Source organism: Rhyacophila brunnea, unplaced genomic scaffold (assembly GCF_057557595.1).
Source record: "Rhyacophila brunnea isolate RB1 unplaced genomic scaffold, BYU_Rbru_1.0 scaffold_2, whole genome shotgun sequence".
NCBI lineage: Eukaryota > Metazoa > Arthropoda > Insecta > Trichoptera > Rhyacophilidae > Rhyacophila > Rhyacophila brunnea.
The window spans coordinates 48,155,405-48,172,039 of NW_028232859.1; the positions used below are offsets into that span (position 1 = coordinate 48,155,405).

At 30.7% G+C, this 16,635-nt stretch overlaps 1 protein-coding gene across 2 annotated transcripts in view; it reads right to left on the bottom strand.

Annotated features, from left to right (window-relative positions):
- Positions 1-16,635, bottom strand: part of lft (Limb expression 1 family member lowfat) — a 224,013-nt gene that overhangs the window by 25,275 nt on the left and 182,103 nt on the right. The window contains exon 2 of one of the 2 annotated variants that reach the window (XM_085946756.1): positions 8,553-8,896. The exons of the other annotated variant lie outside the window; for it this stretch is intronic. Within the exon in view, the coding sequence (XP_085802882.1) occupies positions 8,553-8,637 (85 nt within the window). The 5' untranslated portion in view covers positions 8,638-8,896. The remainder of the gene's footprint in view (positions 1-8,552; positions 8,897-16,635) is intronic. 2 annotated transcript variants of the gene reach the window in all.

Sequence of the window (16,635 nt, forward strand, 5' to 3'; positions counted from 1 at the left end):
GACAAATATATCATAAACATAATTTTATAGACTAGTAAGTATGCATGACGTAATGAGAGAAAAATTTGTTTTTAAACCAATATATATTGTATTCCTACCATTTTTTGCTAACACTCGATATTTAGATTTTTCAAGAATAGTTTTACAATACAACCGAATGAAACTAAAATCTATGTCAATACACAAATAATTTAAAACATGACATTTTTTTTAATTAATTAATTAATTTATTCTTCGTCAATGTCGGAATATTTAACATAATCGACGTATTTAATAAATCAAGTTTCACTCAATAATAACCATGCTTCCGACTCATACATATAGCGAAATAAATAATGGTATTATTTTGGATCGTTAGTTATTGCGCAAGTCACCCCGTGTAGGGGTCCAAACAATAACTTCTAATGCCGTGGATTATGGGTTCGAAAGCCAGGTCTGGAAAATTCATTTGTTAAGTTGTTAAGATATTGAAATAACATAATATTATACGTATTATTTACAGCTTAGATTTATTTAACGCATAAACCGTGTAATTTAATAGTGAATATCTTACTATAGTACCACCAATAAGGAGACGCTTACAGAAAGAAGGGAGCAGTTTAATTTAAAGTTTTTTGTCACTAAATATATTTGTTCTAGTCTAAATTAATAAATATTGCCAAAGCTGAATTATATTGATTTGAAAATGATAAAAATTATGGTTGAAAATAAATAACTGTTCTAATTTAAAATGATGTCTTGTGTCAGTGGCGATATAAGATAATAAATCCGGACCAGCGCATCTATTCTATACACAAGACTACTTTCGGCCGCTATCTAGGGTAAAAAAGTATTCAAGTATTAGCACTTATTATAACAATTACAATAAGTTAGTTGTAATTGTTACAATAAGTGCTATGTTTTAACAGCATCTCTCTTGGCTGTGATAAATTTTAGAGTGAGATAGACAGTTTTGACAGTTCAGACGGCTAACTTATTGTAATTATTACAATAAGTGTTGATATTTCGATACTTTCCTACCCCAGTTAGCTGCCGTAAAGGTCAAAAGCAGTCCTGTGTATAGAATAGATGCACTGATGTAATAAATAATCTGAAATAAGTATATTTTTAATTTTATTCTAATTATTTAATAAAAAAAACACCAGAGAGGCGGTCGCATCCACATCGTACTATATAGCTAATGATAATTAAACTGTGTGGCATGTCATCAAAGACTGCCCAATACTATAAAAGGAGCGATATACTCTCAAAATTTTGTGTTTTATCAACCTTTTTTACACCTGTGGACCACTGAAAATAGGAGAAACGTTTTGCGGACCACTAACGCAGAAATAAAAATATATTATTTATTTGGTATCGTATAATAACGTTTGATCGCGGATGATTGCATCACATAAAATCATTTAATCTATGCTGAAAACAAAAAAACAATGGAAAAACATTTACAGGTACATGGGTGTTGAAGATTTTATTGGAATTTTTAGCATAGGTATGCTTTTGGTTACCAAAAATTTATTCGGATCACCGGATGAGAAACACTGATGTAGACAAATCAATAGCAAAATTGGCCTCCAAATACCTCACGATATACTAAACAACAAAACACCACAAGAGCACTACACAAAATATTTAATTCTAGCCACAAAGGCTGTATTGGAAAACTGAGTAATCAAGCAATGTTTTTCAATATTTATGCCAATATGTAAATGACTCAAAACTATAATCAACTCTCTCAACCAATTTGTACGAGAAAGCAATGGCACGGCTATTTAATAAAAAGGTACATAAAAAATATGAATGAATAGATAATACGTAAGTACTGAAATTATAAACTTTTTTTGTTTTTAAATAAAATAAAAATCTCCAAGAAGCGTTCGTGGCAAAGTAAGTTAAGTATGTCGCAGACTGTTTTATTTGTTTTTGAAGAAACCGCAGGTTAAGAGTGAAAATAAAACAAAAATAAAACAGCGCAGGATATTCTTTGTCAAGTTAAATGGCCTTGACAACGTGGCTGTGTCTCGCGAAAAGCAAAACCGCATAAACGACAATTTACCGACGCAGCCCAACTGCGGGTGAGTATGCGAAGATAGAACGAATCATTGACAAGCACTGTAACGTCAATTCTGAACCCATTGCTAACACTATTCATATTTACCCCATACGCGCTATAATAAGTGTGATCACATAATACAAGTTGTGAATATGCTATTAGATATTTTTTTTATTAAATAAATCAGCAAATTGTGACAATCAGTGGTAGCTTACATAGTGTCGATAGCGCGAGGGGTAGTTTCCAATCCTGGTGTCCTAATGAATTTGAATTTACATGCGCCTGTCAGTTACCTACGTGGTCGTAGTCATGATTTATTCTGGATCGGAACCATTTCCTGGTGTCAAGCCTATCAGGCACCATTAACGAGGGGTGCTAGATTAGTAAATGCGCTCCCTAAAGACATAGATAGACATTTTCAATGATGTACTTTGCATTTTGTTTTTAAAACTTTATTTAACTGTATAAAATTATATGTTTTTTGTTTTCAAAATCTAATTTTTCTGTATAAAATTATTGTACTTAATAAGTATATTTTGAACATATATAATTTTGAAAAACACTTTCTGAGAGAATATATTATAACCAATAGAAAAAATCTTTTTTGAAAAAAGGTAAGCCAACCCGACGGGGAATCGAACCTCGTATCTCCAGGTTTACGCCCTATCCGTTGCATTACCACTATGCCACAAGGTGACATACTAATTGCCATGACAATGACAAATCAGATTTGGAAGAGCACTGATGAGCAGGTATTAAAATTGACCAATAGTTAAAATTTTTCGCAATCAGTGTGTCACCTCGTAACATAGTGGTAATGCAACGGATAGGGCGTAAACCTGGGAGATACGGGGTTCGATTCCCCGTCGGGTTGGCTGACTTTTTTCAAAAAAGATTTTTTCTATTGGTTATAATATATTCTCTCTGAAAGTGTTTTTCAAAATTATATATGTTAAATAATCAGACTGATATATTCTTCAATCTTGTGAATTATTCGTTGAAAAAAAGAAATAGTTAATTATAAAGTATGTTTTGATTTTTTTTCTGTTATTATTATTATATTCTATATTCCCTTCTGCTCTCTTGTGAGGGTAATATTTGTAATAATGTAAATCTCATGTTGTGTACGTCTTGAATTTAGATTTGTTATGTCCACAATGTTTTGTATTCTTAAATAAATAAATAACTCCAAAAGAGATTTTCTTTGACGCATATTATACAACGCGATCGATTTGTCATAATATTTAGAAAAGGGCTTCAAAATAGTCCAAACCAGTAATACAATTATATATTAAGTTTTACCAAGATCTTATAAATATGCGTATTTCTCACCAATCGAGTATAGACTATTGGTAACTGAACAAAACAGAACACGAATAAATGGAACAGCGATAAATAGAACTATGACCTTTCAGGAAAAATATTACATTTAATATTGAAATTTTCGTATCTATTTATCAATTAAACACTTAAAAAACGTAAGTTTATATTCATTATTTTGTTATAACTAGTGACCTAAGTATTTTGAACATATAAGATTGATTAAGACAAGATTACCTAGCTTGCCGGCAACACCTAGTTGAGTCCCGTTTAATTGAGGCTTTCTAGTGATTAAGAATGCAGAAATTATATATTTTGTTTTTTTTTTTACGGCGTATTGAAAATCTGTGTTAATAAAAATCAATACAACGTAATATAGAGATACTAAAATTTCTATAGTAAATGTCATAGTTCTATTTATCACTGTTCTATTTTGTCACTGTTTTATTTTGTCACTGTTCTGTTTTTTTCATGTTCTGTTTTATCAAGTTCTGTTTATTCATGGAACCTAGAATATTAGCCAAAGCATAATGAAATTCCTGCAGCGAACATCAAAATGACCTACAATATAACCACTGTACACAAAAATAGATCAATGATACTTATATTATGAGTGATCAGTGTGATCACTATCATCTTCAATAATACTTATTACTAGTTAAATGATGTGATTCTAGAAAAGAGATAAATTAATATTTTAACTAAGTGCGTTGGTAGTTGGAATCTGTGACTTTTATTTTTTTTATCGTGGTAAGGGCAAAATTTGTTGGTGACTTTGACCTTCGAATCCCTAAATACAGCTACTGAATCTCTACATGTTGAATTACGAATGTTTTTATTTTAATATTTATTTATGTACAACTAGGAAGGAAAAACATATGTACATGATGTAAAAGAGTTCGCTAAAACTGCAAATAAAGATAGGCTGAACACAGCTGGTTGTACAAATTTTGTCATTGAATGATACTCAAGAGATGAAAAATGTCATACAGCTTGAACTAATGCGAAAGAACGTGACAACGCAGCTCACAGGATGGAGAAGAGCGGACTCCGATTGGAGAGGCTTTATTGATTTTTATATTTTATTGAAAATATTTGTCGTAATCGACGGATTGGTGACTGTTGTATTATCATAATACTGTCATGATTCCAGTGAACACAATCTTATTGGGAAATGGGTTACTCTACGAGGTGTGGTAGCAGCATTGAAGCATGATCTTCTTAATTATTTTTAGGTAAAAAACGAAGGAACACTGAGCAAGCTAACTGTTCGCAAACATTGAATTGGCGTTATGTTTACGTGAATGCATATTATGAGACATCAGTAACTATTGACAATAACATATTCTTTAACAAGTGTTTAATTTATCCTATATTTTCTATACCCGATAGGGTAAAGCCAGTTCTCATTAACTTTGTGTTCCCTGCATGATTCTTTTTTTTGTTGTCTGCTTCATTAAAGGGTTAAGGTAAACTTAGCAGGTATACTGTAAAAGTCATCAAACCGAACACGACGCAAAAAAATCCTGCAACATATTATTGCAACCGTCAACATATTATTCGTACATACATACATGTCATCGGTTCAAATGAAAAAGCAAAAACAAACGGAAGACAACGAACCAAACGGATAATGTCAACTTGTTTCTTGCCTCGCTCTCTACAAAGTGACTATAATGTTGGGTACACATACTTGAAATTCAAACACTGAAAAACATAGCTTGTAATATTGTGCGTTACTAGAATATCTAGTGGTCGATAAATAGTTACAAAGAAAACTGCTTTTTCTCTCATGAAACAAAATATTCTGGAGAGATAATATAAACAAATATAAAAATATTTGCTACAATTTTAGGCCAGATAAACTATTTATATTATATTCTGATAATAAAATTGGCTTGCCCATGATTGGTTCGATTATAAATAAAAAACTACATAAATTATTATGAAACGTGCACAGCTATGTTATTTGGCTACATATATATATTGTGCGTATTACATTTCGCCCTATGACATTTCACCATGAGCAGCTCTACGGAAACGAGATGGCTGTACAGCATTGAAATAAAAAATGATGCGTTATTGACGACATAAGGAAACGGAGTGAACTCATTCTTACCCTATGCTTCGGCCTTAGCGTGATAGGGTGAATAACTAAGTCATGTGTGATATATAATATAATATATAATAATAAATATAAATATTTAAATTTCCAGATTTTCCACACAAAATAAGCTCAAGAGCTTTAAGCTCTTCCTCTTAAAATATGTTTGTGCGCTTAATAGAAAATACATTAATGATTAATATAATTTTAAATTTAAATTTAACTAGGTACGTATTGTTTATTAAGTAAGTATATAAGTCTTAAAGTATTGTAATACATACGATTGTTCTGTACAAATACAAAATAGTAAATAGACCACCAACCATGATAGCTTTCGTGGAAAATCATCGTTAACATGTACGTACTTAACTATTATTAACCACGAGCTTATTTTAAATCTCCAATATGATCAATTTGTATGCAAAGCTGCACATTTGCAGAGCTTTCACGCATATTAACAAAATAAACATTGAGTTGAACCAACCTATGCCTAATACTTCGCAGGTATGCCTAACACAATATTCAGGCTTCTCCAATTTCAAGTAGGCTGTGATCGACTATCCTGTATAAAATTATATACCACACTCTTTTATTGCCATTCTTTAACGTAAACCAACCTGTTGTATTTGGAATTTATTTGAAGCGTTACAAATTAAACAGCAGCACTTTAACTTTTATTTTTCATCATCACAAAGAAATACTCAATCGTATTCGTCATTTTGGTATTTTTTGGCTCTACGCAAAGAGCATACTGCACAACGGTAATTAGCATTAATGTTAATTAACATTTTGTGTCGGATTACGTGGGCTTTCTCATGATTAATTTGAAAACGACTTTAACGAATGCTGATTAAGAAAATAAAATTGATTAATGCTTCCTAATAATATTTTACTAGAACTTTTACATTTTACAGACTCAATTCATATGGGTCTATGGAGCGATTGATGTATTGGACATGCTTACAATGTTATTATGGGGTTTGAACCTACAGTATATGGTTAAAATATACGGAAATTTTATAATTAATGAAATGCAATGTGTAATTGACATGCTGTAGATTAACAGAGTACATTGTTGTATATAGTTAAAAAACGTTTTAATAGCAGTTTTCACATCACCACATATACTTATAATATGTGTGTGAAATATTATTGAATACTATTTTAAATGCATGCTTTTTATAATATAATATGCAAAGATTGTATTCCCAAAATTATACATACTACCTACAAAGTATTCACTTATCCTCTTTCAAACACTTTATTTTTACACGTTTATTTGATTTTAAATACCTACATATAGTGTTAAATCTTTTACGTATGCAGAATTTACAATTGCATATTTAACTTTGAAATCGGTTTACTCAACTTGGTTACTGCAACGCACTTGCATTCGTTCAATCCTCAGTTGTTAAACCTATGAAAAATGTCAATAAAAACCTTATTCTATGAATTAAAGTTGAGATAAAGTAAATGTCAATATAGTGCTAACAATTAAATTAGTTACAAATCATTTTGCATTTCTGATTTATCGAGGCCAGAGTATTAATCCCACAAGCATATTATTTTTTTCCAAAAATATCGATTATTTAGAGGGGAATTCAAGAGTCGAAAAACGGGATATAAAACGATGTTTTTAGGGGTAACAAATGGTTAACAGAAAATACAAATAAATTTATATACTTACCATCCAAGTAGCTATGATACTAAAAAGTCATAATATCAATGTGATTTTATCAATAATAATTTTTATTTAAAAGATTCACTTCTTCGTAATTTTTATTATTTTTTTATACGAATTATTATGACGTCTCAATTATTATTGTATTAAAAGTTTTCCAGAAAAAAGTAATATCTTAATTTTAAGAGGAATTAACCTGTTTCAGTTTTAAGTTTCAGTTTCACTTTGAAGTCTAGTGAAGGGGGGTAAAATTATTAAACACAAAAACTGGGTAATACCAAGCTCTGACCTCTGATTTAGATAAACAACTACGTATACCGTAAGTAATAAATAAGAAAGCCAGCCAATGCAGAGAATACTAAGTTGTCAATATTATGGAATCATTGTCAAATGCTGTAATATTATCGGTTATTTTTATCACATTATAAAGTAGGTAGTTATTATACAATGATAATAATGTTTACAGCATGGTACTACAATTTACACATAGCAGCAAGTTTTGGCAATTTAAAATCAAATTATATCAATTAATTGACTTTTAACATTTACTTGGTAGAATTCCATTTTACAAGAAATAAAAATATAATTAATATTATCATTAGCATAGCAACAGTAATAACATAACGCCAGAATGTTTGCATATTTGTAACAAAGGTCTAAAATTGAACAGTTGGAAATTAATCGCAAATTATCCAAAAGTAATCACATAATTAATGAAAATTTGGTAATACATTCGTCGCCACTATTAAATATAATTTAAGCACATGATTAACACAATTATACTAATAATATTTTAATTGATTAATAATGACGATAAATATCCAAAGCACTCGAACACTGTACTTTCGATCAATTTTGTAAATTTTGATTTTTTCTAGTCGGTATATATCTGAGGTGTTTTCAAATTATGTATGTTTAATATAATATATCTACATATTATTATCTACTTGGAATTGGTAACTACTTGAATCATGTCAAACTTTATTTAACTTTAACAAATTTACTGCTGAGTGGTAGTTATTCTTAACATATTATGTACGGGTTATTGATTATATAATGGAATGCTGTGTACCTAAGTCTCAAATAATATATAATATAGAGCCATTATAAGAAGTATAGTATATTACATTTTGTAGTAATTATGTAGTAATTTACAGAGTATTTCTGTAATGCTCTGCATCTACAGCATCTATGGACCGTACGCTACTGATGCTAATACTGTACACATCGATTGTTCAATACTGGGTATTGAAATAAATAAAATTGATACCCACTAAGTGCGTTAAGGTTGTACAATTTTTTTAAAGAATTTATTAATATATCAAGTTATCAACAATTTTAAATATATTTTTAAAAGCATTCTAAATAAAGCGCATTTATTAGTTTCTTTAAATTACCTCTGTATCCGATGTCATCGTATAGCGATAGCTGAGGTGTCGCAGCGGGTGCGCACTCCCACCTAGGGTCAGGATAGACCATCATCTTTGAAAGTCTTCGTGGAAACCTTCCGCTAGTAAGTCCACTGGACTCCAAGTTTTCACAAGCACTTTTTTCACATTATTAATTGACACCGACTCAACATTGGTAGATTTACGAATGGTCTGTTGCTATCACAAACTTTTGCACAAGTATTTAAAATGAAAATTAATTTTAGTACAGGTATCTTTCTGTCACTTTTGTCATAGACCTTACTAGGTTGATTGTAGAGTATACGTTTATAACTGATTCTTTATTAATAAATCTGAAAATGTATTCAAATAGTTTTGTTTCATGGTTCAGTTTAAAAAACGGGGGAAAATAATGTAATCTTTCTCGCAGTTTGTAATATTTCAGCCTAACTGCCAAATATATATTAATATATTATATTATTCTACTTAGCTTAAACATTGGAGGAACCGTAGTGAAGATAAAATATGTTTCAATACTGATTACGACTTTCTAGAGAAGTAGTAAGTGTCAACTCATGTAACATAGAGCCTTCTTACTAGGTGTGGAAAATGGTGACAGAGCGTAGTTTATGGCAACTTTTCGTATGCAGAAATAACATTTTTTACACGATCAATAATTGCGCATATATATAAAATTTTCTACACTAAATTATTGTGACATATTTGTATACATTAATGACGTATACATAATACTTGGTGAGTATCCATTATTAAGAATTATTTTCCTTCACCTTTTTACACAAATATCTTAAAAATTACAAAAAAGGCTTAAAAAGGCTTTGCTACTATTTTACGTTTTAATTAATATAAAATGCAATTTAACACAAAATTTCTAACATGTGTGAAATTTGAATAAAGATACACGCAAAAAAATAAATCGTTTATTTTAATCAGGTCATGAAAGAAAATAAATGATAGAATACTCTTATAATATTTAATTAACTATTTCTTTTATTCAACGAATAATTCACAAGAATTAAGAATGTACCATTCTAATTATTAAACATAAAGAATTTTGAAAACACTCATTAGAGAGCGCATTTGAGCAGGTATTAATATGGCCAACAGTTAAATTTTGTCGCAATTAAGCATGGCATTCGTAGCATAGTAATAATGTACAGGGCGCGAAACCCAAGAGACGTAGGTTTGATCCTGCCGCGTGTCTTACTTTTTTCGAAAAAGATTTTTTCTATTGGCTATATTTTAGTGTTTTCAAAATTGAGTATACTCTTATAATAGTTTGACAGATGCTTACAGTGCAGAAATGGCATATCGAGTATATACAAAGTATTAAAAGAAATTACGACATTAATTTGAAGCATATTGATAGATAGATATAAAGTATAGTGTCTGATGTATCTCTTGTTAATCAAAATATTATCTGTGGATAAACGAAGCCATATCCAAGACTTTTTGACAGATGGCAGTAAATAATATTATATTCTGCATTCTTAAATCTTATGTAGCATTGAATAATATTAAAATAAAGTCATATTTTAAAGTAAAATTATCTGTATTATATAATATGGTTTTTATTTATTTTTTAATTTCAGAAATAATTATGTATTTACTGCATTAACTAAGAATAAACATCCCGTTATTTTTTGTGAGTAAATTACTTACATAATAAAATTATTTGTCGGTTAATAATCTAGAGGCCCATCTATAGACTGAAACCTATGTGGTTTGGTACCGTGAAATATATTTTCTTTATGTATATAAATATCTGACCGTATCCGTTTATATACCGTATACCAGTGGTGAAGGGTGGAGGTGGGCTGTTTAAATACGATATAAATAGTGCACACTAATCATTATCAGTCATACTTATTTGTTTTTATTGACTTAAGAATACAATTTACAGATTTTGACTGTTAGTTATTAACATTTTATTAAACCCTGTACAACCAAACCATAACAGTGTAGGTATGATATAGGGCATATGCGATCCGACAAAAATAGTGCACACTTTTTCAGTCATACTTATTTGTTTTCATTAGATAAAGAATACGAATTACAGAGGGTGTGGGTTTGTTTTTTAAAATCCATTAAGCGCTGCCTAATTCAAGCCATAATCGATAAACAATATTCTTCTATCTATAATATATCTAAAATATATACGGTTTAATGGCATAATTTTGGATGTTTTATAGATAAACGAATATTTTTTTTTACTATTATCTACTATGGCTTGGATTAAGCAGGGTTTAATTGAATTTTCAAAACTAACAAACATTATCTACACATCTATACATCTTATTTCAATGAAAACAAATACATTTGACTGACAATGTTTAGTGTGCACTATTTATGTTGGATCTTAACAGTCCCACTGCCGTATACATACATACATATACGTTTATAATATACTCAGTGAAAATATATTTCCTTGAACAGAAATCATAAGTTTAATATGATTTACTATAATATGGATGGTCTTCTAATCTGTAGATTGTAGATTATATTAAAACATGCGTTCATTGTTGATAGTCGATAATTATAATTTCACAATGTGCATTACGTTTGCAATATTATTATTATTATTAAGAATCGTTTTTCGCTCATGACGATTGACATGGAGACTAGACTGTGCGTCACTTTGCCGTTTGCATTTACGATTGCGAAATCCTATTAATATTCACTCGGCGTTCACCATGTGGCTTTTTACTTCTCTACTTAATGGTGACCAACTCTCTTCTACGCTTATTGTGAACGATAGAATTTCATCCCAAGTGTCAACTGACTCAGCTTATTCGTTGGAAAATGTGAATTTAATTGCATTCTGATCTCGATCTCACATTCCAGAACAAGGCAATACCACCACGGGGATTGAAATTTATAACTTGCAACTAAAGACCATAGTAAAATGATTTTGGGGGGGGGGATCGATTTTGTAAAAATACCCATAATAATTGATTTGGCGGAGGGGAGGGTGTAAACAAAAATCTACCGTTTTTAATTTCACATTTACTCCATATTTATTTATTTATTTGAAAAAGACACGTTGAGTACATAACAAATTATTAATTCAGGACGTTCACAACATGACATTTAGAATAAAAATTACAAGTAATCAGTTCGGAAAATCAGAAAAAACAAAGTGGAGGAAAAAAAGAAAGCAAAAATAGTATACTTATAGCCTCCCGTTGCTTCAATCACGGAATACCTCACTTTTTCAGGTACATTTTTCATATCCAGATACTCCCAAAAGCCCGAAACTTCTCCCTTTTATAATTTTATGCGAAGTATTTTTTAACCATGTTCGATCCTATGAAAATCACATAGGCATCCACAGAGTGGAAGTTATATTAACATTATATACGAGAATTTTTTGTTAACCAGTTGTTGAACCTATTACGTCCATACTCTGGGTCTAAACACACATTGAAAATTAACATATGATTTTTACCAGTGCCGGGATTCTAACTCGGAACCCACAAAATTATAGATTGACACGTTAGAGACTCGTTTATTGTAGGCGTATAATGTAAATATACCCAACCTTTGTATTGCTATTGAACAACTAAGCCCCTGCAGGGGGTCTTGCATTATAAACGCATACAAAATAAATAGTTAACAAAAAAATTCTACAGGTGCGCGCTATTGTGTATTATGATATGTATAGATTTTTGGCGGAACATGTTAACTCTATGAGAAAATTAAAAAAAAATATCTATGTTTATTAGATTTCGGAAGAAAATATCATGGCACTATCTATAATTTCGATCAAGATTACCTTCAAATATGTTCGCGAGTTAGTAATATTAAAAAAAGTTAAGTAAATACCTAGTAGTGTAGCTTCAAGGGGCGGTGGGGGGGGGGGTGTTATTTTATTTTTAGTAAAAGTATGTAATTAATAATTATTCAAATGAATAATCAGTTAAAATATTGATTCTTCAATATGGTAAATATAGGTAGCAGTTAACTGTGTGTTCCGTAATCGAAAGCTCGCTCATAGGTCACCCGAGAGCTTTATGCATACGTTCGTATAAACATCGTGACAAGGAATTATTTGTCGAGTGTCTTGTTAGACAAAAGCTTCGGCCTCGAAGCCTCGGAGGAGAGTGACTTGCCGTCAACGATACTCCCTCTTCCCTTTGCTCCGGTGTTCAGGCGTCATTTACTTCGCGTGTCTACGCCAACTTACTACTTTGTATACGGAGTCACATTTTATAACTGCACGAGTAAGTTATATTTAAGAAAATATATTCAATAACACTATTTTATTCTTTTTTAATAATTAAAAGTGTGCTTTATGATCAATTACAAATGACTAGTATTGAACGTATTACCAAATTAAGATAGCCTAATTAGGCTGGATCGGCAAAGTGCATAGAATGCTTTAGGATATACCGACGAGGCGAGCTATGTACGCAACCCCCAATGGCAAGAGAAGACTAATACTATAAGACTAATAACCTACTCCCACTCTTTGCCACTGGTATATCTACTCCACAATATTAAAACTTAGTAGAATCTAATGAATTTGCTATGTAGCAAGACAGTACTCAGCTTCTAAGAAGCATCCTAGCTCAAAATTTTGGTGGTTAGACGGTACAACAAGGATGCTAGATTGGCCAGTGCAGATTCTCAGATAATGGTCCAGGATAAGAGGAGATGGAAAAAGTTTGTAGGAGAAGGTCAGGACTCATCCTGGGTTATTAAATAACCGATAATGATGAATCATTAAAAGAAATTAATACTTAGTATGTGTGGCAAACTTGAGATGGCTGGACTGTGCCACGGGAGATTTATGCTCTGTCAAAGCAATTGAAGAGTGTCGGTGCTAGATCGTCCAGGATGGACAAAGTTTTTAAAGAAGATAAAGACCCACCAAGAGTTGTAGTGCCATAAATGATGATGGTGACCTAGTTAAGAAGACATCCACGTTAATTTCTGTTGTATATTTATATAAAAAAATGTGTTTATTTAAATCTAAAATATATCAAATTGCCACCTCAGGGTACAATGGATTGACAAAATATTTAAATTCGTGGAATTACATGGTAGCATAAAACGAGGAACTGATACTTGTGGAGAAATCATGGAAAGGCATTCATAAAGCAGTGTATTGAAGCAATCTGATATTATTAATAATACAATTATTTGAAGCGTTTGTCTGTCCGTCCATTTATATGATTTTAACTCAAAAATTATTAAACCATTATTGATGAAACTTTCACAGCATGTAGAATATTTTGTCGGTTCCAACTTAGTTTATCACCATACTTATATATATTGACTCTCGCTATCGCAAAAGAAACTTACGTACTTGCAACAATATGAGATGAAACGTATGTTTACAAGTAGTTGCCTACAAACCGAACAAATTATGTGTCAATAATTTGCAATAATGTAAAGTGAGGCATCGTCAGTAGAAAAAAGCGCGCTTAGAAATTGAACAATTAATAAGTATTATGAATCAATACAGGTCTGCGTAATACAATAACTTTATCTACCCGTATCATATGCGCATGGCCCCCACATCCTGAAGCGGGCCCCCGAGCCAGGATCTTTGGCGGACCCCCCTACCTATCGTTAAGGATAAAGGCAGTATGACGCTCTATATTAGCGTTTTCCAAATGGTGTATGCGGTAAAATTAATGTGTATATTTAGTGTTTTTTGTATATTTTAATAAATCCATTTGAATTATGGAATTGTCGAGTATTGATACACAATTAATAATTTTATCGTATAACCACATAATTTTAAATAATAATATTATTATTGTAGGAAGATAGCGCCGCAGCCGATTTTTTTTACTATTAAAGCATATTTGTGATGTGTGTTTCTTATCTGGTCGACTCAAATAACTGGGCCCCTCCTGAGCCCAGGCCCCCAGGCTAGAGCCCTGTCAGCCCCCCCCCCCCCCTTGTGAGAGCCATGCATATGCATACGAAATCGTGGGTGACTAAAGAGATCCTAGTTTCGTAATTTAACTATTATGTTACATACGTTCTATTCTGTAACTTTCCGAATGAAGTTTTACAGAATTTATTAATTTTAATAAAATCGTTATATTATAATATTATATTTAATTACTTATTAATACTCTCCATTTCTTTAGTTAGACTTTTTTGTCAGTTTTATCCGTAAATACAATAGGAATTAAATAAAAATAATTAACCATTAATCATTAAATCATTAATTTTAAAGTACAGGTAGTTTAAACAAAAAACATTTTTAAACAGTAGATATAATATTATATAATATTATATTATCGTCATAAATAAAATGTTTTCGCTACTGATTGCACCAGTATATAGTAAAGTTTATGACATGCAGGATTATGACATTTATTTGTATTAAAGTTGATTTATATTGGCATAAGTCTTTGAATACTCGGGGAGTATATACAAAATAAATGAATAGTTAATACCAGCTCTAAGTAATTGAATGTTTGCTTTATTAGTGATTTATTTGAATACATGCAATGTCCACGGATATAGTAGTATTCCGAGTTTTTTTTAAATTTAATTATTAAATCCGCAACACTCTTTTTTTGATCATTGTTCACAATTTTGTGTGTGCTAAATACATACAAATACATCATATCAATCGCTTTTTTTTGTTGGTGTTTTCGTAGATAAATTTAATGATGCTCGGTACATTTTTGTTGATTAAATGATTTCTATTTACATTATTAATTCTATCAACCGATGATACTCAATGGAATTTGTAGTTAAATTCTAATATATATAATTTTGAAAAACACTTTCTGAGAGAGTATATTATAACCAATAGAAAAAAACTTATTTTGAAAAAAGTAAGTCACCCCGACGGGGAATCAAACCCCGTATTTCCCGGGTTTACGCCCCATCCGTCGCATTTAACCAATATGCTACGGCGTGACATACTAAATGCGACAAATTTTAACTATTGGTCAATTTTAATACCTACTCATCAGCGTTCTTCCAAATCAAGCTACTTTGGCAATCGATTTTTGTTTCTTAAATCAAAGTAGGTAAATATTACTATTACTTCGATTACTAACCGACGTCGTGGAATTTCTCCAATATTTTTTAGATGTAACTACTTGCACTTGCTAATAATTTATAATTTAGAATAATCAGAATGATATATTCTTAAATCTTGTGAATTATTCGTTGAATAAAAGAAATAGTTAATTATAAATTCTAATGATTTGAGGTTTCTTGAGGCACTTCACCAATGGCAAACACGTGATATTTTAATGTGCTTACCTACTTTATGTATTAATACTACATACATGAGGTATTTACTATGGGTACACTTTATTACTTAAAACACTTTATTACTTTAAACCTACGCTTAGGTAATAAGGTTTTTTTTAACTACTTTTCTTATATTAAACTGCTGTATTGTTATATTTATTTATATGTTATATATATTGTATTAAACCCTCGTCGCAAAAAAATGACAAATAAAATAATACAAACCTGAAATCAATTAGAATGTTTATTATTTTACATAATAGTCAGTTTTGTATCCATTTCTCAGCTACATACGCTAAAATCGATGCCATAATACATACGCCCACTTATTTAAAACTGATAGTTCTACTACTACACTAAAATAGTTCAGAAGTCAGTAAAATGAATAGTACTAGTTAGTTTGTCTGTATAGCCAGATTTTCTGAAACAAAAGAATAACACTATTTGTCTAGCCACGATTTGTTACACAGACATAAAATAATATTATCGTGAGTTTACCAACAACTTCAGAAACGTCATATTGCTATGTTTTGTATTCAATTAATATCTCACTATAAATACAAATCGTAGGTATGTAGATCTTTTATAAATAGAATATTTACGCGAAACAACATTTGGCCTCATTATCATAATACTTATTTTTTCAATCCGATGCAGATCTTAGCTACTTCTTGAAGAATTTTTTTAACAGATGTTTTACGAGAAATTGTTATTAACCATTCGCTAAATTTCGTATGCATAATATGCTCTGGATTGAAACGTGCACTGAACAAACAACATACGAATTTTCAAGGTGAAGAATTTATGCAAACCACGGCTTTTAAAGTGGCCATTCACA